General features: G+C 38.9%; 2 protein-coding genes across 3 annotated transcripts in view; both read right to left on the bottom strand.

Annotated features, from left to right (window-relative positions):
- pithd1 (PITH (C-terminal proteasome-interacting domain of thioredoxin-like) domain containing 1) overlaps positions 1-2,360 on the bottom strand; it is a 7,919-nt gene extending 5,559 nt beyond the window's left edge. The window contains exons 1-2 of the mRNA XM_050034913.1: positions 2,014-2,360; positions 201-244 (exon numbers count right to left, since the gene is read on the bottom strand). Of these exons, the coding sequence (XP_049890870.1) occupies positions 201-244; positions 2,014-2,211 (242 nt within the window). The 5' untranslated portion in view covers positions 2,212-2,360. The remainder of the gene's footprint in view (positions 1-200; positions 245-2,013) is intronic.
- Positions 2,361-4,425: 2,065 nt separating this feature from the next.
- Positions 4,426-20,460, bottom strand: eloa (elongin A). 2 transcript variants are annotated; one of them, XM_050034899.1, is made up of 12 exons: positions 20,276-20,460; positions 16,085-16,141; positions 15,376-15,488; positions 13,617-14,170; positions 11,463-11,779; positions 11,271-11,382; positions 9,556-9,708; positions 9,129-9,226; positions 8,537-8,717; positions 7,976-8,105; positions 6,474-6,658; positions 4,426-6,367 (listed from the first exon to the last, which is right to left on the bottom strand). In XM_050034899.1, the coding sequence occupies exons 1-12, from the start codon at positions 20,360-20,362 to the stop codon at positions 6,306-6,308; spliced, it is 2,049 nt and encodes a 682-aa protein (XP_049890856.1). In that variant the 5' UTR covers positions 20,363-20,460; the 3' UTR covers positions 4,426-6,305. The 2 variants fall into 2 exon arrangements, with proteins under 2 accessions (XP_049890856.1, XP_049890857.1); XM_050034900.1 differs by having other exon boundaries at positions 20,291-20,457.
- Positions 20,461-20,759: the final 299 nt, after the last annotated feature.

Raw genomic sequence — 20,759 nt, 5'->3', positions numbered from 1 at the left:
GAAGAAGAAGAAGAAGAAGAAGAAGAAGAAGAAGAAGAAGAACATGCAGGATAACAATAGGGTCCTGGCAGCTTAGGCTGCCCGGCCCCAATAATACAGGCAGAAAAGCACAACATGTTCATTCAGGAGAAAAGCTTAATGTTCAGACTAATAATGATGATGACGACAACGACAGTGATGGTGATTATTTCAGGACTTACGGGATATTGAACAGCAGCTCTTCATCTGCATCACTCTCCACATACTGAAAAAGAAAAGACAAACAAGTGTGAATCCTTTCTGAGTCATCAAAGGGAAGCAGCGGCAATAAAACAAACACTACAATCTGCACAGACAAAATCAGATACTGGTTTGACTGGTTTGAAGGCCACAAAGATTTTAGTATGAACGATCACAGTGGAGCATTATTTTACAATTTTTTTACATTTTATTCACCAAATGGTTGGTCAGTTAATCAAGAAAATAATCTGCATTATAATCAATAATGAAAATAATCTTTACAAACACCAGTTCTATTATTTCACATATGAATTTGACAACTTTTGCTATATTTTGACATACTAAAAAAAACTCTTATTAACATCATAATCGTGATTTCAATAGTGGTGGAATAAGTATTCAATTAATTAGAAGTACCAGTACAGCAATGTAGAAATACTCAATTACAAATAAAAGACCTTTATCCAAAGTAAAACTATAGATCAGCTAAATAAACTTAAAACATTAAAAGAAAAGGCCCCTCCGAGTTATACTTTATTATATATCACATATTAGGATTCCAAATAGTGATGCACCAATGGATAGGTAGCTTTTAAATGTCATATGTCATCATGGCTGAGCTAATTTTAATTACTTGACCGCTCTGACAATACACTGCATTTCATAAACTCATATGTTTTTAATGTCATATCTTATAAACTCATCATATGTTTTTAATGTCATATCTTAATCTGCAGAGTAACTCGGAACTGACTAATAAATGTAGAGACTAAAAATGGCAATATTAGAGATTATTGATGCAAAAATAAAGATAAAGTAGGTTATAATATATTATTATAGGTTAAGCCATCCAGCAGTGCATCTTGTTATAATTAGCCCACCTTCAACAGGTGCAATACTAGGGTGATGTACATATTAATACATCAGTAATTATGATGCATTAATATGTTAAATGATTCCAAAATGGGCCATTCTACACATTAAGTACTTTTACTTTTCGTACTTTATTTTCTCCTGTACATTTTTAGGTTTATTTTTATTTTTAACCAGTGACTTACACTGTACATTACTCTTGACATTGCTACTCTAGTTTAGTTTTTGCATTTTTCCCTGGTGTTTTTTTGTTTTGTTTTTTTTTTTACGGTTTTTAATGATTCATTTTTAATGTAACTTTATTTCTCTTTTTCCCCTTATATTTGTCTGGTTTGTCAAACATTTAACTGTGTACGTTAATGTTGTGTTTTTATGTGTTAAGCACTTTGTAATGCTGTTTTTGATAAATGCTATACAAATGAACTTTATTTTAATAATAATAAGTATTATTTAAGTATATTTTGATGCCAATACGTTTTAACTCTTACTAAAGTAAGGATTTTAAATGCAGGACTCTTACTTGTATTTTTACACAATACCGTTGTTACATTTATTCAAGTAAATGGATCTGAACACATCACACTAAAAATAACAATACTCATGTAAAGTAGAAGTACCTATTTAACATTTTGTGCACCACTGGATTTCAACCATATTGCTCAACCCTCAGTGAAGTAAGTGACAGGACTGCAGCCTCATGTCATTTGGCAGCTTCAGTGATGTCAATAAAGTTGTGTTAGATTTAACAACTGCGCAGCTCCATGGCGAAGCTTCGCGACAGACGCCCTTGCAGACCTGCACCTACACCTTCACCCGAGGGACAGAGTCAGGGAACACCCATGAGACTTCTGCTGCTAACATACACCACAGGGGACAGAAACTGGACCACTGACCGGGGCAGAGGCTCTGTTCGGCCGTTACCTTGTCCCGCTCATTCCGCCGATCCCACGGTTTGAACACCAGCTTCCCGTCCCCGTCTCTGCTCTCGTTCAGACACTGCAGCTTCTCCACGTCGATCCGCCGGTACAGTCCATACTCCAGGCCCCTCTCCGCGGGCTCATGCTCCCCCTCGCACCCGCAGCCGTGCCCGTGCCCATGATCGTGACCGTGCCCGGACATCGTGGGGCTTAAAGCACTGTTTTCTGTTGCAGTTGGTTGAGGCAGAGACGGGTGGCTGACAGGCGTCGCTAGTTCGGTGTGTTTTCACAAAGTAAACTGCGATCAGCAAGTTTCGCTTGGCGGCCTGACGCGAACTAAAGTCTGCGTCAAGCGAACAGACAGCAGGAGTGTACTTCCGGTTCAAGATTTTCAAGATAAAACAAGCTGTTTCCCTGATATTTAAGGACAAGAGGGCTGAGAGTACTACATTTACATAACTTGCTCGGCCCTGTTTGTCTGGATTTAGAAAGGGACAAAAGTAGCATTTAAGGAAAATAAACATACTTGAGTAGCATTAGGAACTACACTTATCACGAGGAAAGTGTTGTGAAATGAAAACAGACTTTGTGACATATCACATTATATATATGTGGAATTAAATACAAATGTCCTGCAATAATCCCTGAAACTCTGGGAGAAAATAGGATTATTTAGATTGCATTGCATTATTTCACATTGTAATTAGTATATTTTGTTTCTATTGATCCCATAATGTCTTAATCATTCAATACAAATAAGTTGGGCCCCATAAAAAATAGCATTAGGCATATAGGATATATATTCAACCATGTATCCAGTAAGTTGTTTTGAGATTAATCAGAACCAGAGTAAGGTTTATTACCCAGGTTTACACATACAAGGAATTTACCTTGGTGTGTATATAAACATATTAAGAGGACATGAAATAAAAGCAAAGCACTGCAAAAGTAAAGACAAATGAAGATAGATTTAAAAAATTACAATAGAAATATGTGTAGTGTTAGGGTGTTGTGTCCAGAATGGAAAGGATTGGCCACAGGATTTTCCCGCCTCGATGGCTGGGAAATAATACAGTTTTAAATATAGTTTTAATGGCAAGTTCAACTTCTTTGAAATATACATGATATTTCACATTAAGCAGCCAAAACATTAAGCAAATCAGAGTGGCAGTGAACATTAACATAACATTTGTGGAATGAATTTACCAACCTAAAGCTCAGGCTTTCAGATGACACCATTATAAATGTCATAAAATATTCTTAACTCAATATTCACTAGCTTTTGTCGGCGCTTACAACTGTTTCTCTGCGCTTTTATGTTTTTTTAAAAAGTGGCTGTTAGTGTAATCTCCTTTCTCTTTGAACGACACGCGGATACTTTATTTTGAAGGGAATGAGTGTCCCACAGGAAATCATCCTCTACAACTCTGTAGTCACTTTACAAAAGTCATGTGCTCTCTGATTGGCTAAAATCTCTGACCACCAAACGTCAATACAGTCGCCAACAGTTTACCATAGTGTCGTAAAGTGAAAGAAAACACATCAAACCACAAAATCTTCCTACACCAACAATATTCCGCTTTAAATCAAATCGGTGCATCACAATATATTGTGTATTTCACATGTAAATCTAGTTGGTTACTGGTGACAGACAACTAATACAAGGGTGTAAGTACAATATGGATTGGTAACCCCATAAAATAATTAAACAGTTCTTGTGGGTGAATAAGTATTTAGACCATGTACAAAAAAAGTTCCAATATTACAATGTAAGAATACTGTTATATGGAAAATTCTATGCATTAAAATTCTTACTTAAGTAAAAGTACAAAAAGTATCAGCATCGATTATACTAAAAGTACCAAAAGCAAAAGTACTCATTATGCAGAATGAGATCAAACATATAGCCTATATAGGCTATTATCATTGTTGATGAAGGGAGAGTTAATTCATCAAAATATTTGATGATTTATTAAATAAATTACATTTCGTATTAATAAATTATTACTGAAGATGTGTACCCTGGATCACCCTCCAAAGGAGAGAGCCCACTGGAAAACTCCACTGTGTCAACCTCATCAAGTGTATTCTCTAGGTACGTGCTTGCACTTAAAGGACTGTTTACATCTCGTCCTGTGTTTTGGAAACCTGCAATGTTATTTAAGCTGTCAAATAAATGGAGTTAAAAGTGCAATACTGGCTTCTAAAATGTTGTGGAGTAGAAGGTAGAAGTACAAAGTAACATCAAATGGAAATACTAATTTTGCTGTATCATTGTGAACTATGACCGATTAAATCTAACCACTGAAAGGTTACCATCTATTTAGATCCTGGACATTGATAAGAGGTATTTGAAACAAAGAAATAAACTCACAAAATCTAGGTTTAATTAGGAAAAATACCACAATACATCATTCAGGGATAACAATATACTAAACAATATACTAACAACTCTTTATTTAGGCCTACAGGACTCTCTTGAGTGACAATTTTTCCATATTACTGTACTTCCTTTTTGGCAGACTTTATGAATTTGTTCCTTAATTTAAAGAGAAAATGCAGACACAAAGAAATACTCCTTTCTCGTGTTCAATAGAGAGCATACAGAACGTTAGTGTTGCTTGATAAAACACCACCACACAAAAAGATTCCTGCACACACACTCTTTAAGGGCAAAAAGTCAATTTTAATAAAAATGACTGTAGAACATTTATTAAAATCTAATAAAATTACAATTTTTATTCTACTTCCTTTTGGGCCCATGTTGTGGGGTGCCAGGTCCCAGGGTTGAAAATAAATACATCTCATCATTGTTGTTGACCGAAGCTGCAGGCATCCTTTTAACTTTCCTTTCTTATTGTTATGTTTCAGTGTTGTTCTTCTTCTCTTCCTGCAGTCTCATCAGCACTCACTCAAGCTAATTGTCACAGTGAAGCAGATATAAACAGGGACACACACATTCAACAGCAGGAAAAGATGATCTGAAGCCACAGGAGGGTTAAAATAACTACAATGTGTCTCTCTGTGTATTTGTGTAGTTCATCGATATCATTTTAGCCCTACACATTTAAGAATGCACCGTGATTAAAGATTCATGTGTTTGTTTTTTAAAAAGCAGAGACTTTAACCAGCCGGCTGATGTCTTGGCTGACGTGCACCATGCATGCCATTGAGATTAAAAAAAGCCTGTGTAAAGGTTTCCCTCATGTAGTGTATCATTTCACCGTAATGAAAAGTAACAAACAACTATTCTTTAAATTAAAATAATCTGTTTTTTTATGTCCCATAAAGAAAAAAAGTTTGATATTTTAGAAGAAGAACTCTTTTTTGCTTTCTTACCAAGAGTCAGATAAGAAGATCGACACCACTCTCACATCTGTATGTTTAATATAAAGCTGGAAATCAGCTGTTGGCTAACTTAGCTTAGCATAAAGACTGGAAACGGGGGGAATCAGCCAGCCAACTGCCAGCACATCTAAAGCTCACTCATTAACATGTTATGTCTCATTTGTTTAATATGTACAACAACATGTAGTTTCTTGTGTAAAGGTGACAGTTCAAAGTTTAGAAGGGGTAACCCAAACTATTCTAGGTGATTCCAAATGTCCTGGTGAAGAAATAGTTTTGCACATAGCCCCCCAGTAAAACTACAAATTGTCCTTTTTACACATGAGATAGCACATAAATTAAAAATATTTAGCTTTAGTGGTGCTGGTAGGCAGAGATTGTTCCCTTTAGACAGAGACAATCTGGCTGTTTCCCTCTATTTCCAGCATTTGTGCTAAGCTATGCTAAACTAAGCTAAGCTAACTGCCTGCTGGCTGTTGCTTCGTATTTAGCGTACAGATATGCAAGGGGTATCAATCCTCAGTTTTAGCTCTTGTTAACAAAGCAAACAAGTGTAATCCCCAAAAATCGAGCTGTTCCTTTTGAAAAAGAAGCCAGAAAACAAGAAAAAGTAACAGACTGTGTGTTGTCCTTTGCATGTTGTAAAAAGTCGGTGACTTGAATTTCTTAATACAGACGTCACTGCACTCACTGACCGTTATTTAGGATTTAAATACTCATTTCATTTTAAAATCCCCCTCAGAACAAATGCCACCATTTAAATACATGTTTGTTTGTTTTAAATTAACCATATTTCTACTGAAAAGTTCATATGATATGTTTGGTGGGTAAAGACAATGGTGTATGTGTGTGTGTGCGCAGGAATGAGGGGGTCTCCAGTAAAATTTCTGCTAAAGTTAAATTAAAAACACAGTTGGAATTCATAAAATACATTCAATCTCTTTCACACTATCGGCGGGAGAATCGGTTCTTGAAAGCTTTGATAGTTTTGGCCATCATGGGGGCGATTTCTGCGAAAGGAGGAAGAACAAAATCATTTGTGAGATTTTAAGAGCTCAAAACACAATTCTGGCTCTTTTTATGATCCTAACTTCAGGAGCGTTAAATCACACTTACTTTTGACCTGTGGCTTGTCCCGAGCGGCAGGTCCTCCTCCTCCACCTCCAGCTCCTCCTCCTCCGCCGCCTCCGCCTCCTCCGCCTGGTGCTGAGGAGCGAGAAGAGCTGGTTGAAGGGTTTTGTTGAGAGGAGGAGGAGGAGCGACCCATTTCACCAGAGTAATCTATAGTAGCGGGTCTTATTCTGAAAGATAGAGGAAGAGAAAGACAAGCCTGTGACTGTGCTCAATCTTTAATAGTGTGCCACAAAGTCCTAAACTAACCAAGAAGTGCAGAAAATAAGTAATAGACTTCATTACAAATTTGTATCAGGGCTGCAATGTCTGATTTGTTTTATTATTGATTTTTGTCCCCCCAACTAACTGATTTATGATTTAGTCTATAAAATGTAGAGAGGCAGTAAATGATTCTTACATTTTAAAAGCTGAGAACAGAGAATCAATTTTTTTTTCCTTTGTAAATCACATAAATAATTTATTAATTGTCAAACTTGTCAATCTTGTTTGTTTTGTGGTTTGACCATCAACTAACTCAGAACTTAATGCTAATGCTGTCTTTACAATATGCATTTGTCCAGAACAAGTTTGGGTTTGATTAATTAATAGTAGGTGTATACCTATCTTGAAATTTCTGTGTGTCACTATTATTGATGAAATTTGAGAATACAAAAAATGTATAATATTCATCAAATAAAAAATTTGCATAGGCTTACTTTACAAACAACTTGCACCGATTCAAAGGGACAGTGTGAGATTTAGGGGGATTTAGTGGCATATAGCAGTGAGGATTGAAGGATTGCAACCCGCTGAAACTTCTCCTGGTTAGAATTCCTTCAGTGTTCATTGTTCAGGAGGTTTTTAGCAGGAACTAAATTATCCGCAGAGGTCTCGTCCTCTCAAAAACAAACAGACCAGATTATTAAAACCTGTACAAACACTGAATACAGCAGTTTCATGTAAAAAAAAAAAAAAAAAAAGTAGTGTTTTTCTAACCATGCTCATCGCAGAGGGGCTGCGAACAACTATGACTGATGTGAAAATGCAAATGGCCCTATCTAGAGCCAGTGTTTCATTTGTCAGTTCGAGGCTACTGTAGAGACATGGCGGAGCAACATGGCGATCTCTGTGCGGACCTGCTCCCTCAATTGATATTAAAGGCTCATTCTGAGGTAACAAAAACACAATGATTCTTATTTTCAGGTGATTATACACTAAAGAAAACATACTTATTTCATTATGTTCCAATCCTGTCAATATATCCCCCTAAATCCTACACACTGGACCTTTAAGTTAGAATTATCTCCAAATATTTCATGAAGATCTGTGACAACATTTGGAGGGGCTCTGAAAGACAATTCACTCCCCTAAACATTGGAAAAACCCTATGGATACATACATAAATATATAAATCTTCCATGTTTCTCAAAAGTGTCCCTTTAGCACCTAATTTAAGTCATAAACCTAAATGCCAAATACAAGAGTATGCTGGATGTGACACTGACTTGATGGGAGCAGCAGCTGCAGTGGACGCAGCTGACGAACCACTGATGGTACCGAACTTCTCCTGTCGACGGCGGACGTCACGTGGTGGCTTGGCGACAGAATTCACAAACGCCATCTTAACCTGACGCCCTGCAGGGACAAACACAACGTTTACACTAAAAACACCAACACCCAAACACCTTAAAGGGACAGTGCACACCAAAATCAAAAATACATATTATGCCTCTTACCTGTCGTGTAATTTATCATGTATCATGTCTTTCGAATGTATTTTTGGCGCTTTGAGCACCACAGGCCGAGTGCCATCTAGTTCCATGATATTGGAGAGAAGGCAGACATCTCTACAGCTGATATCTCCAACACTCTGCAACTCACACCAAAACAATCTAGACTGATAAATAGCACTACAGGTAAGAGGAAATTATGTAGTTTTGATTTTAGGGTCCCTTGTCCCTTTCAGAAGTAAACCTCAACAGCAATCTGTGGTGTTTTTGTCAAATCTAATGTTCATTTTTGTCACTATCTAGTGCTCATTATTACAAAACAAGAGTGACTTCTACCTTTTGGCTTGTTGGCATGAGCGGAGGAGATGTTCTGGGTGAGCAACCTCAGACGCTCCTCGCGCTCGTCGTGCAGCCTCAGATACATCTCCCTCCACGACTCGTACTCTTGAGGAGTCTCACGCTTAAAGTCCCGCTGACAGTGACGCATCCAAAGATCATCAGAGTCCTCTGTAAACCACTGAAAGAAGAAGGGAATAAAATCAACAACAAGAGCCATTAGGCGTCACACACATTGTGCTCATTGTTCTGTATTTCTTTTTTCCTCTCGTCTTGTTCATTCTATTTAGGGAGGTCAGTTATTGTACTTTAGTTCCTTTTGATTTTGTTGGGTTGTATCTGTTTGTTTGTTATTTTGGCCATTGCCCACGTAGTAGAAGTCACTTTTAAGCTCCATCTATTTTAAAACACATTCTAAATAAACACCTCTGTTGTTAAATGTCAGCAGTCTGTCTCTGTGGCTGCTTGGGATTTGGGGAAGATGAGTCTCTTTCATGTTGTGACTCATCCACCCACAGACGGAGCATCACACTAGGGCATGAATTGTGTCGATGACAGTCCTTACAAGTACAGAATTACAAATGTGTGTTACCTGGTTGCTCTGCTCGATGCGGTACAGTTGCTCTGGTGTACATCTCTCCAGCACCGGCTCCAGGATCTCAAATGGCACTCCTCCCACCTCAGCAATGGCTGTAGGAGCACAGAGGCACAGCAAACAGTCACATCTGTGCAGTTGTGTTTGTTCTTGTTTTGTTTGTTTATCTTTCAAGATTTGGGGTGAGCGTCATACCTCTGGCACCTCTATTCACATTTGTTCCACATAACCACTACAGTAGTATTTGATGTATAATAAAACTCATGAAAACATTGTAGTGCGTCTTCTATAATACACAAGCTTGTGACAACACTGAGGGTGTCTGCAGGTGTTCTAGTGCCACCTGCTGAGAGATTCAGTGACTGCTTTGCAGATTTGCTGCTCATGATCTGATAATAAAAGAATATCCAGCAGCTCCACTCACAGTCAATGTTGTTCTGCAGCACACGGATACACTGCTCGTACAGAGTCATCATCCTGGGCAAGTAAGAGGTCTTTGATCCAGAGTAGACCACCATCTTTGAGTTGAATCGTTTCCCTGTAAACCCCGCGTCCTCCTCGTCGTTGCAGACAGGAACTGAAAGTGTAAGTCAGAGAGTGTGACACAGAGCAGGGCAGGGTGAACTCCTACAGATATGGTGACACTGACAAAAAAGAAAAAACAAGAATAACTAGATTACAACTGTCAGGAGTGCAAAAATGCACTCATTCGAACGTGTCAAGGCTACAATTTGGTATTTGACACCCAAATTCTATGGAACTGATTCTGAGTGAGCCAGAAGCCTCCAGACAGGACAAGACAAGTTTATTTATGCAGCATGTTTCAGCAACAGGGCAATTCAAAGTGCTTTACATACAAAGGGCAAAAGAAAACACATTATAACAGGACATTTATAGGACATACATACTCTTATTTTATAACTGTCAAATCAAGTGAGCAACTAATATGCCTATTTGGGAATTAATACCTCCGCCTAGTGTATTTTACTTGTTTTTCCGGGGTGGGTTTAGGAATTTGGGGGCCCCAGGCATGTTTTATTTTTCACCCTCTCTCTAATTGGAAATGTTGGTATTGACAGTGGTGGAGGAAGTCAAAAACTTTTGTTTGTATTAGCGGTTCTCGAGAAAGCTGCCAGCAGCAATACCACAGGTCGAGCAATCAGCCCATATTGAACGGGTTGGTTTTCAACTGGTCCCAGGACATCCTACCAGTTGGATGTGCCCGAAACACCTTTACCATGAGGCGTCCAGGAAGATCCTGATCAGATGCTCAAACCACCTCAACTGACCCCTTTTCAACACAAAGGAGCAGTGGCTCTACTCCGAGCTCCTTACAGATGTCTAAGCTTTTCACCCTATCTCTAAGTCTCAGCCCAGCCACCCTACTGAGGAAACTCATTTCGGCTGCTGGTAAACTGACAGCTTTTCCGACTCAGCTCTATCTTCACCAATATGGTCCCACACAACACCCGCATCCCTGCCAACGCTGCACCAATCCTCCTGTCCATGTCAAGCTCCATTTTATCCTCAGTCGTGAACAAGACCCCGGGACCATTGAACTCCTTCGCTTGGGGCAGTAACCCACTCCCAACCCATTGTATTTGTCTATATATTTTGTATATGTTGCGCCTTTATACTCAATAAACATTTGATCACAAAATAAAGTCTTTTTTTTGCATGCCTATACTGGTATAAAACCGACTGGTGATTCTATTACCCGTATAAATGGCAAAGATATCTGAAATCTAGCTGCAGAAATTTAGTTTCTGTAATCTCTTTCCACAGATTACAGAAACCAGGTTTCTTATTTACATGATGTTTAAGAAATGAGGTTACTAGAGAAATTCAACTGTAACAAAGTAACTGAAATGCAACGCACAGCAAATTAGACATAACGAAGAACAGATGTTGATACATGACAGAAGCACTATTAGCAAGAAAACACAGGAAACTGTGAAGGAAATATTGATCCAAAGTGAAACCGTTCTCTACGTAATATATAATATGAGGATTATGTTGGACATTCTATGAGTTCTTAAAGCTATAAAATGATGGTCTACATTATGGCCATCACTGTTAAGAAGAAGGAACTATGATGTTTCATAAAAAAGACATGAATCTTTAAGGTGAGAGCGTTACCTTTCCGTCTCTGAGGAGACAGTGGTGTGACGTCGATGGAGGGCAGAGGTCTGTAATTAGGTTGAATTGCTGGCAGAGGGATTTCAGGGAGAGTCGGAGCGGCTTCAACTACCTGCAAACAACATGAAACATTAACATCAACAGGCAGGATGTGTTAAAAACTCTTCTTACAGTCTCTGCTTCTGTTCTAACCCTCTTGCGTTTTTCCGGTGTTGCTGAACTGGAGCCTGAATGTGACCTCTTGGTGCTCTGAGTGCCATTAGCTTTGCTCCCCTTGGAGGAAGAGGAGGGTGTAGGCGGAGGGGTGCGTGAACGATGGGAGGATGATGTGGAGGAGGAAGAGTGAGAGGGTCGACTGTGTGACGAGGATGATGATGATGATGGCTTCTTCTTCTTCTTGACGGGCGTTGGGGCGTCATATGTGAGGAAAGACTCAAAGGACATCGTGGGAGTCTCATAGTCTTCTTCCTCCTCTTTGGGTGGAGACTCCTTTGGCACCCGCAGTCGCCCTGGAAATGCAAATGGAAAATTAGGAGGACACTGTGAATCATGGGAAATTAGGAGCCAAGTCCAAAGCGACTGACAACTACCAGAGACTGGAAAATGGTGAAACCTTTCAAATAGCATGTTGGCCATGTCAGGCTAGAGCTGCGACTAACGATTCATCTTCCTATAATTTTCTCGATTATTTGATTGTTTAAACTATAGAATGTCATAAAATAGTGAAAAAAGTCCATCACAAGTTTCCAGAACCGAAAGTTACATCTTCAAATTGCCTGTTTGTCTGACAAATGCTCCACAGAAAAAAAAAAAAAAAAAAAAAAAGATATAGAGAGTAACCTAATATACATTTGGATTACGCTCACAAGTGATAAAGAAAAGTATAAAAACTTTATATTTAAAAGGGGAACAGCCCGTAATTTCAGATTTTCCAATTTGTTATTTCTATGACCCAGGAAAGCTCAATCAATAATTGTGAACATGGGCTACTCTCTCTCAAAGCCAGAGACCGGAGAAGTAACTCTAAAACTTGTGATGTCATAAGGAAAAAAGTCCGAAGCTGCTCCTAGAAAATTAATGGGAGACTGATTTTGTGGACCCACAGACTGTTTGTTTTCTTCTTTATACCCATATAAACTTTATTCTATTGAGGCGTTCCCAGTTCCGAAACAGAAAATGTACCCACATACTCAGAACTTTCCCCAGGGTGCTGGGTCATCTAAAACATCTTTCCTATTTTTTTTGACAATGGAGCAGCTCCAGACTTTACACAATATGACACAACAAATTTTAGCCCTCGAGTTTTTGTATTTGGGAGTTTTTTTCAAGTTCACTTATATTTTTGGACTGTCATAGACCACGAGAATAACATGAATGAATTTTGAAAATAAGCATAGCTCCCCTTTAAGAAGCTGGAACAAAGATATTGTGACCTTAGTTCGATTAGCACAGGAAAAGCCCTCCACTGGACTCTATGGGTAAGACTCTTCTCTAATTACCAGCATTTATTCGCCAACTGAAATTTTCATAAATGTAGCCAGCCAGTCAGAACATGTCTCCCCAAATATGATCATTTACTATTGTTTAGGAAACAGTTTTTGCTTATACATTACAGGTCTGTCACTTCCTGTCAGCAGAGTTACTTAACAAACAGATTTAATCTCAATTAGCCTGTACAGGATGTTTCTGTGGTGTGGCCTCATTTTGTCGGCTGATGAAACAAAAACTTGTTTTCTGGTGCACAGAGCAGCACAACCAATCATCTAATAAACACATTATCATTAATTTGACTTCTAAGGTTTATTAAATGCAATGGTTCTGTGAGCTGTGTGTTTACAAGACTCCTCTGAAGCATCAGAACAAGTGCAAAGAGTTCATAAACTGTCTAAACCAGTGTTTCTCTTTCGTGTCAAGGACTCCTAGAATTGATAGACATTATGTCAACACAGCCACAACTGTATAGTGAAGGAAGTGAAAGCTATGATCAGAATAGTCACTTGTATGACTCTTACTCACATTGGACTCACTTCTTTCGGAATAAGCCAAAGCTCGGAAACTATGTTCAAATCAAAGAGGATTACCACACTGAACCTTGAGTAAAATTAAATTTAAAGAGAGGGCAGGGGTCCCTTTGGGCTCAGCGAAGAACTGGTACCTTGCAGATATAAAAGTATTCCTAAAGAGTAGTGTTTATGTGTTTCTTTTGATCTTGATGTTGTTGAGGATGATTTTCATTTTGTGTTCCATTGCCCCATGTACAATGACTTAATGTCTTCGAGTTGTCTCGGGTGTGACAGTGAACATCTTCCATAAAACACAAACTGTGTCGAACACCAATACACTCACCATCATCTCCTCCTCTCTTCTTCTCCTCCCTCTTACTCTCATGTGTGGTGGACTTCCTGCTGTGCTTTGCAGACTTCTGTACTGGACTCTGCTGCCTCTCTCTGTCCGTGCTGCGTTTCTTCCCCTCACTACCCCCTCCTCCTCGATCGCTGCTTGTCTGTGCATGGCGTTGCCGCCGCTCCTCATCTCTGTCCCTGTTTCTGTCGCTGTGGGAACCATGGTGGTGGTTTTTGTTGGGTTCTTTGTTTGGTTTGGTGTGGCGGACCTCTTTGCGAGGGGGAGGAGGGGGAGGACTAGGCTCAGCCTCAGGCTCTGGACTCTCGTACTCGTCTGACTGGTAGCCTTGCTGTGGGGGGCTGTACTGCTCGTGTTGAGGTGGTGAGGGCAAGTAGTTCGTGTGATAGCCTCTATCCTCCTCCTCCTCTTCTTCCTCGTAGGGGGGCTCTTCCTCAGGGGAGGGCTCGCGGGTGCGTCTGTGTCCTCCACCACCTACCTCTGGGCCTCGAGAGTGCGTGTGTGACCGAGGTGCTTCTTTGACGTGGCTGTTGGTGGGTCTGAGGTAGAAAGATAGGCAGGGGTGAAAAACACAGAACTGTTTGACTTTACTGCAGCACTTTAACACAAATCTGATGCATCAGTAACAGGTGTGGCAGAGAAATCAATACTACTGTTTATCATCTTTCAGTGGTGATGGGATCATATCACGATGAAGACAAGCATCTTGTAATTACACACTAACAATAAGTTCATAAAGGTTAAAACATTTTTTTTTCTCTGATGTCCTACATAACAGTAGAGCTTTTTGTATTGATCTTATTGATATTGTCACACAGCTTTTAGCCATTTTGCACAGCCCTAATTAACAGTTTCCATTGGCTGAGACATTGTACTTCCACCACATGTATCTGACGGCCACAGTTACCAGTTACTATGCAGATCAGAGTGACATGCAAAACATTAAATTAACTACATGAAGCTCTGTGAGTTTAACCAACCGAACAACAACAATACTTACAAATGCTTTTCTGATAGTTGTGAATAATAACACAATAACATCAAACTCATGCTTGTAAGCTGCTGGAAACTCGCAACAAGAAAGCCATAGCAGAGAGGAAGAAACTGTCTAGAGTGAGGCTTCATTTTACGAAGACAGAAGACAACACTGCTGCTTGTAACGTCTGTAAAACCATAATTTCAAGTCACAGTGGAAACACCAGCAATACGCTGAAACATCTTTCTATGCAACACGGGCTTAAACTCTAGGAATGTCATGTAGTGGACACTCTACTCACAACCACTGCTTCCCAACCAAGCAGCGCGTCCATTACTGAGAGTAAATACCTTGTTATAATAACATCTGCGCCACGCTGGCAGGCTTAGTTTGACTAAGAAAACCTTAATGAAAACAAACGCTATACAAATATTCTACACTATGCCGACGCTGAAAATCTGTGTTCTATGTATCTTTTTTGCAAACAGGGAATTGATCAGGAATCAGTAAGGGAACTGATAAAGAATCGGACCAATAAGCAGAGTCAATCAAATATTAAACTGGCCAGCAGTTAACTGGAGTTTAAGACCCCTGGGACGGATCGAGGCAACTGGTGACAATGGGTTAGAGGCAGACATTTTATCTCCGTTATATATGATCATTGCAGAGACAGAGACGTACAGTATTCAGGGACATGAGTGCTAAAGCAAGGACTTGTCCACTCCTTACTACTATTTGCGTGTCTAGGCACAGGTATGCAGTACGTACCTGTCTGCAGACTGAGGAACCAGTTTCTTCCATTTGGCTACAAGGTCTTTTGCCACCTCACCAGCCAATTCATGTTTCCTAAAAGAATTCACAGTCTTCCCAATTCCAGTTTCCTACAAGAGAGAGCAAATCAGAGTAATAACATGGGCACAGATCACTCTCTTTGCATTCAGGCCCAGATTTACTTATTTAATTCAACAACACAAAGCAATGATAACAAAATACTGTTTACATTTATAGTTCAAGCCTACAAGTCAAACTTAACACATATATATCACATGAAAAGTGTCTGGCATCCTCTTCTATCTTGTCTGTATGTGTTACAACTTTAACAGCTGCTATCGTATCCTTTGCAGCTCCAGTCAAGTGATCTGATTGGTCAGAAACATGTCAAGGCTGTGCTGATAATTTCCATAAATCGCACCTGACAAGATAGAAAAAAGCTGACTGAGCAAAAATGTTTGTTACCAGCAAATCTTTGTTTCTCTCATTTTACAACCGCTGTCTTGTGTTGCTTTTTAACTGGAGTTGTCAGTGACAAAATGCTTTGCTAAAGAGCACTCTCTCAGACTGGTTATCTGCTGGTCTTGTCTTTCTGACTCTGGGGGTCCAGCAGGTCACTGGAGCTTGAAACAATTTCACCACTGCATTGTTAATGTCTTCTTTTTATTCATGGACAATATAGTTTGAAAATCATGAGGATCCTCACCACCAGTATGTCCACAGTCATGGGAAGTTCCCCCAGTCTTTTGAAAGTCTTTAGTAGCTGGAAAACCAAGAGACAAATGTCAGTGGACACAATTTCAGTATCAGTACAAAAGCAGAGGTGTACACAGTGTGACTACTTATAAATCACACCATTACTTTGACATTGCTTAAGATAAATAAATGACACATGAATCTTCATTTAAATCTAATATGTTAATAGAAAAGAAGGTTTCAGTGCCTATGTGTTAGATATACTGTAAATTAGTCATTTTTACCATTTTGCCGATTATTACAGTTGGACTATATGACAATATATACTGTGAGATTGATATTTATGTACAACAACTATCCCTTTCATATCTCACCTTACCGGCATTACTGGATTTTTGTGCCTTAGGCATTACAGTGATGAAAGACTTTGATTTGTAAGGTATCTAACTAACTGGATTATCCAAAGACAGACACTCCAGTCTCATTCTTGAACCCATAAACACATTCTCAATAGTTAAGTGGTACGCAGTTATTATAATGTATATAAATACCAATATATTGATGTAAAGAAAAGAAATTTGTGATGTCATTAAAAAGCTGAAAACTAGAATGTAACATTAGTGTTATGAAGGCTATATCACTGTTGACTGGCATAGTTTTTGTTAAGTGTCAGTATGTCATAAAACGTGTAATGAAAAAGTCATATTTTGGCTTCCTAAAATGGCACTCAGTCATCAAAACTTTGAGAAGTCCTGATCTAAGAGAAAAAATTGCAATAAAATGGTCAGTTCAGCAATTGAGTTTCTAAAAATTTCTCCGAGGCAGAATTCTACCCAAACACCCCTGTATGTTGAGTCGCAGAAGGTGTTGACTGAAAATGAGAAATAGGTAATTAAAAATTAGTTTTTCCAGAGTTTACAGCTGCATCTCATGGTCTTCCTCAGTGGAGATCCACCTGTGATTATGTGGTAGAGGTTAAATGCTAAGGGTCACCTGGCAACAACTGAGCCATCTCCATGACAACAGAGCAAAATCTACCTGCTAAATTAGTCCAAAAGAAGAGGTTGAAAGCAACAAAATAAGCAAGCAAGGGGACTTGGAGTGAAGATTTTTTTAATGTCAATTAAATGCATTTAAATTGAGTATTAGAAATGTTTTGATGGAATTAAATGATATAATGAATATTGTTCAGACCTAAAGATTAAAGCTGATTTGTAGATTTGTATTGCAATCTTTAAGAACATTAAATAACTAACCCCCATAGCAGGGACATAGAAGTAGATTTCAGGAGGACACAGGGGACACACCCCCCTCAGTATTTAGAACATGTGCATTTGCCCTCCCCAGCATAGGACTTTTAATGTGACAAAATCAAATACATTTACACCATAAATTCATACATAAAAATTCCTCAGAATGCCCTGGTGGAGGATCCCCTCCCCCGTGTTAAAATGAGACCTATGCCCTTGAACAGGGATACTCCACTTGCTTTGCCCAAGGGGCAACTTTCTTATGCAAAATGACGGGAGGCCAGGGCAACGTAAATAAACAAACATTAATAATTAACATATAAATAACTAGTCTGGACCTCTGTTAGGCAGATCCCAGGACCCTCCTCTTTTTCTAAATAAACAAGCTCTGTTTTGACTATTTTATATGCACTGTGGCACCTTATTAATGCTCAAAGTGTACGAAAAAATCTCAACATGAATCAGTTTATTTTCATCACAGCATGGACCCTGATTTGGGCAGATTTGGTATCATCGCTCTATGATACAAATTGATATTGTGATATAAAACCACAGTGAAAAAGGATCTGGTCTATTTTGTTCCCCTCTATTTGGAGTTGGAGACAGCAGAGAAAGTGACACAGCCATTTTTGTGGTTAGAATAAATAATAAATAATCATCACATCACCATAATTAAGACACACACAGGGACGTCAGAAGTCAGCCTACTTGTGGCTGTATCATGATTTGTCATTGCTGAAAACAAATCTTTACGATGGCTGTTGATTACTTAATTTTAAAGCATGATCACATATCTGTATGCATGCACCATAGGTTTGTTCACAGGTTTCAATTTCAATCTCTGTTCTTCCTTCAGGGGATTTACATGAAGATATTCTTAGATGTGGGCTCCCTTTGTTCACATTAATATTATATAAAACCCTCCCTGACCTAAAGACACTACACCTGGGTTATACCTGGTGTTTGAGGAGCTCTTCCTGATCTTTGAATTGACAGTTAAAATAAACATCTGTGTCTGATTCACAGTGGAAACAGCAGCATTTAGCAGCCCTGCGTCATGGAGACTGAATAATAACGTGGCCTAACGGGGCCGCGCTGTAGTAAAAATCACTCAGCTATGAGTTCACCATTTATAATGAAATACTCTCTTCTAGTCGTCGGAATAAAGCTTCTGTTTACCAAACCTATCACAATCATCCCAACTGCTTTGTTTGGGGGGTTACATTGGAGCAATGACAGTAAACAAAGGGGAGGTTGGACACAGTTAATTATCATTTATCCGCTTTTAATTTTAAACATTTAAAGAGCAGACCCCGGTGCAGTGATGCACAGCTGCTGTTTACCGTGCAGGTACATAAATTAGTGTAACATTACAGGCCTGGAGTCGGTGTAACTGTCATTACTTTAATGTTAGTTAGCTTGAAGGCTAACGGCTACTATGGCCCCGAGTTTCGTTACAGGATAAATAACGTTGTTGTTAATGTTATTATTTTATTAACACATAGTGTGTCTATGGGCGGTGATTAAACCAAGGTGACAGGTGTTAATATTAGCTAAAAGCCAGCGTTAAAGAAGTACGTTATAACTAGTTAAAACCCCGTAATTATCGTGACGTTTCACATGATGCCTTCACATGCTGTCGGAAATGCTGAAATTCTGAAGTGAGCACTAATGAATCATGCCTAAAGATATTCAACACAGCCTTGTACTGGCATGATCCTTACAAAATATTAAAAAATACATTTTAGAGTATGCAATGCTGCCAAAAGCAGGAGATAGATATCTATCTGGTGAACTGGACTACGATTTCACTGAGACTTAATTTCAACAGCTAATGGATGATCCTTCTTGACACTGATATTGCAAATGGAAGAATGTTTTTATGAACATAAAACAAAACAAAACATATAGTAAACTCTAATCACGTGTATATATAATACAAGGATTGGTAATGAATAGCCTATTATTAAATGGAAAAAGGGAACACAGCCCACACAAATTCTCATAGTTACAATGGCAATTTTTTCTTTCAAAACTGCAACGAAACTGTAATTTATCTATTTTCATCTGATATTAATGGATACTGTTCCTGATTATATTTATTACTGTTTATGTTTATCTACTCAGGCATATTCCAAGTATCTGTAGTACCACCAAGACTATTGTTAGGTAAAGCTTCTTTTTTTTTAAGAAATAAAGAAAATTTGGAAGGTGAGTGGCGATGAATAATAATTACCTACCAAAGTAAATAAATCAGCCATTATAACGTGATACTGGTAGAAGAGGCAGTCATATTACACTTCTTTAAGGGACAGAGGACATGCAAACTCCGAGCTGCATCTGTTGGTGGATGCATTTTAAATGTTATTTGGGAACATTTTAGAATAATGTAGTGCTGAAACAAGTCACTGTACTATCAAGGGGAAAAAGATAACATTATACGCATAAAGCTACCCAAAAACAGATTTCCTTTTTAACCTCCACAACCTTCCAAGAGACACGTGTGCTTCCTTTTCCAATTTTATAAACTATACCTACTTGGTTAATCACTGAAATACAGATATAAACAATATGGTATTTATTTATTTCAGATCAACTAGTTGCTAATTAGTGGGCTGTCATAGTTTCATATCTGTGTCATGTTTTACTTTCAGTCGATTTTCTTATCTACCACTGGACCACTCGAGTTATAAAAGGGCTATTGCAGAAAACTACTGCGGTTTCAGATTTATTTTATTTTGTATTTACGACCAAAAATATGTTCCGAAAACTCTTTTCTGTAAAAGATTTTCAGAGAACGGAGCCCTACAGCGGCCCTCAAACGCAGCATTTAAAAACCGTTGCGACTTTCGGAGAAGTGCCGTGGCCGCGGCTTCGTTTGGGTCCCAGGAAACAAACCGTCGCGTTTCGGGAGACAGTCGGTGCTAAATATCAAATCTGTCCGTCTTCACCTGTGCAGTCGTTACCTTTCGAGGCTCCGGATTCTCCAGAAGCCGGGACTGAAGTCTGTCCACTGTTTCCAGCAGTTCCTCCGCCATGTTTACTGCTGGTACCCTGTCGCCCGGAAACTACTTCATCCTGACTGAACTGAGACTGGAGGAAAAAAACCGAGAGGTTCCGCTGGTTTAGTGACTCCTACTGCGAGGAGGAGTCGTTTTACATTTGTAAAAAAAAAAAAAAAAAAAAAAAAAATATTAATACTTGAATAGTAAAACCGCACCAATGAATACATTAAGAATTAAATTATTCAGTGAAATGGAGAGAAGCCCTGAAATTTGTACATTTAGGGAACAGTCAGGACGGAAATACGTCACACACCACACAGCTAACGCAGCACGTGGGGACACCTGTTAGGTTGACGTCAGTGAAAACGCTGAATTAGCATGTAGTATAATTTCTTCTGTCATAGAAATAACCACAATAATGCTGTAGACT

This window comes from Epinephelus moara, chromosome 22 (genome assembly GCF_006386435.1).
Source record: "Epinephelus moara isolate mb chromosome 22, YSFRI_EMoa_1.0, whole genome shotgun sequence".
NCBI lineage: Eukaryota > Metazoa > Chordata > Actinopteri > Perciformes > Serranidae > Epinephelus > Epinephelus moara.
This window is presented reverse-complemented; position numbering and strand designations above follow the sequence as displayed.

Excerpts from the sequence above, each read along its gene's own strand:
- eloa (XM_050034899.1), bottom strand. The coding sequence starts at position 20,362 with ATGGCGGAGGAACTGCTGGAAACAGTGGACAGACTTCAGTCCCGGCTT. Across the intron at positions 9,709-11,270 it reads GTCTCCTCAGAGACGGAAAG|TTCCTGTCTGCAACGACGAG; the intron begins GTAACGCTCTCA and ends TTACACTTTCAG. Across the intron at positions 8,718-9,128 it reads GCATCGAGCAGAGCAACCAG|TGGTTTACAGAGGACTCTGA; the intron begins GTAACACACATT and ends TTCTTCTTTCAG.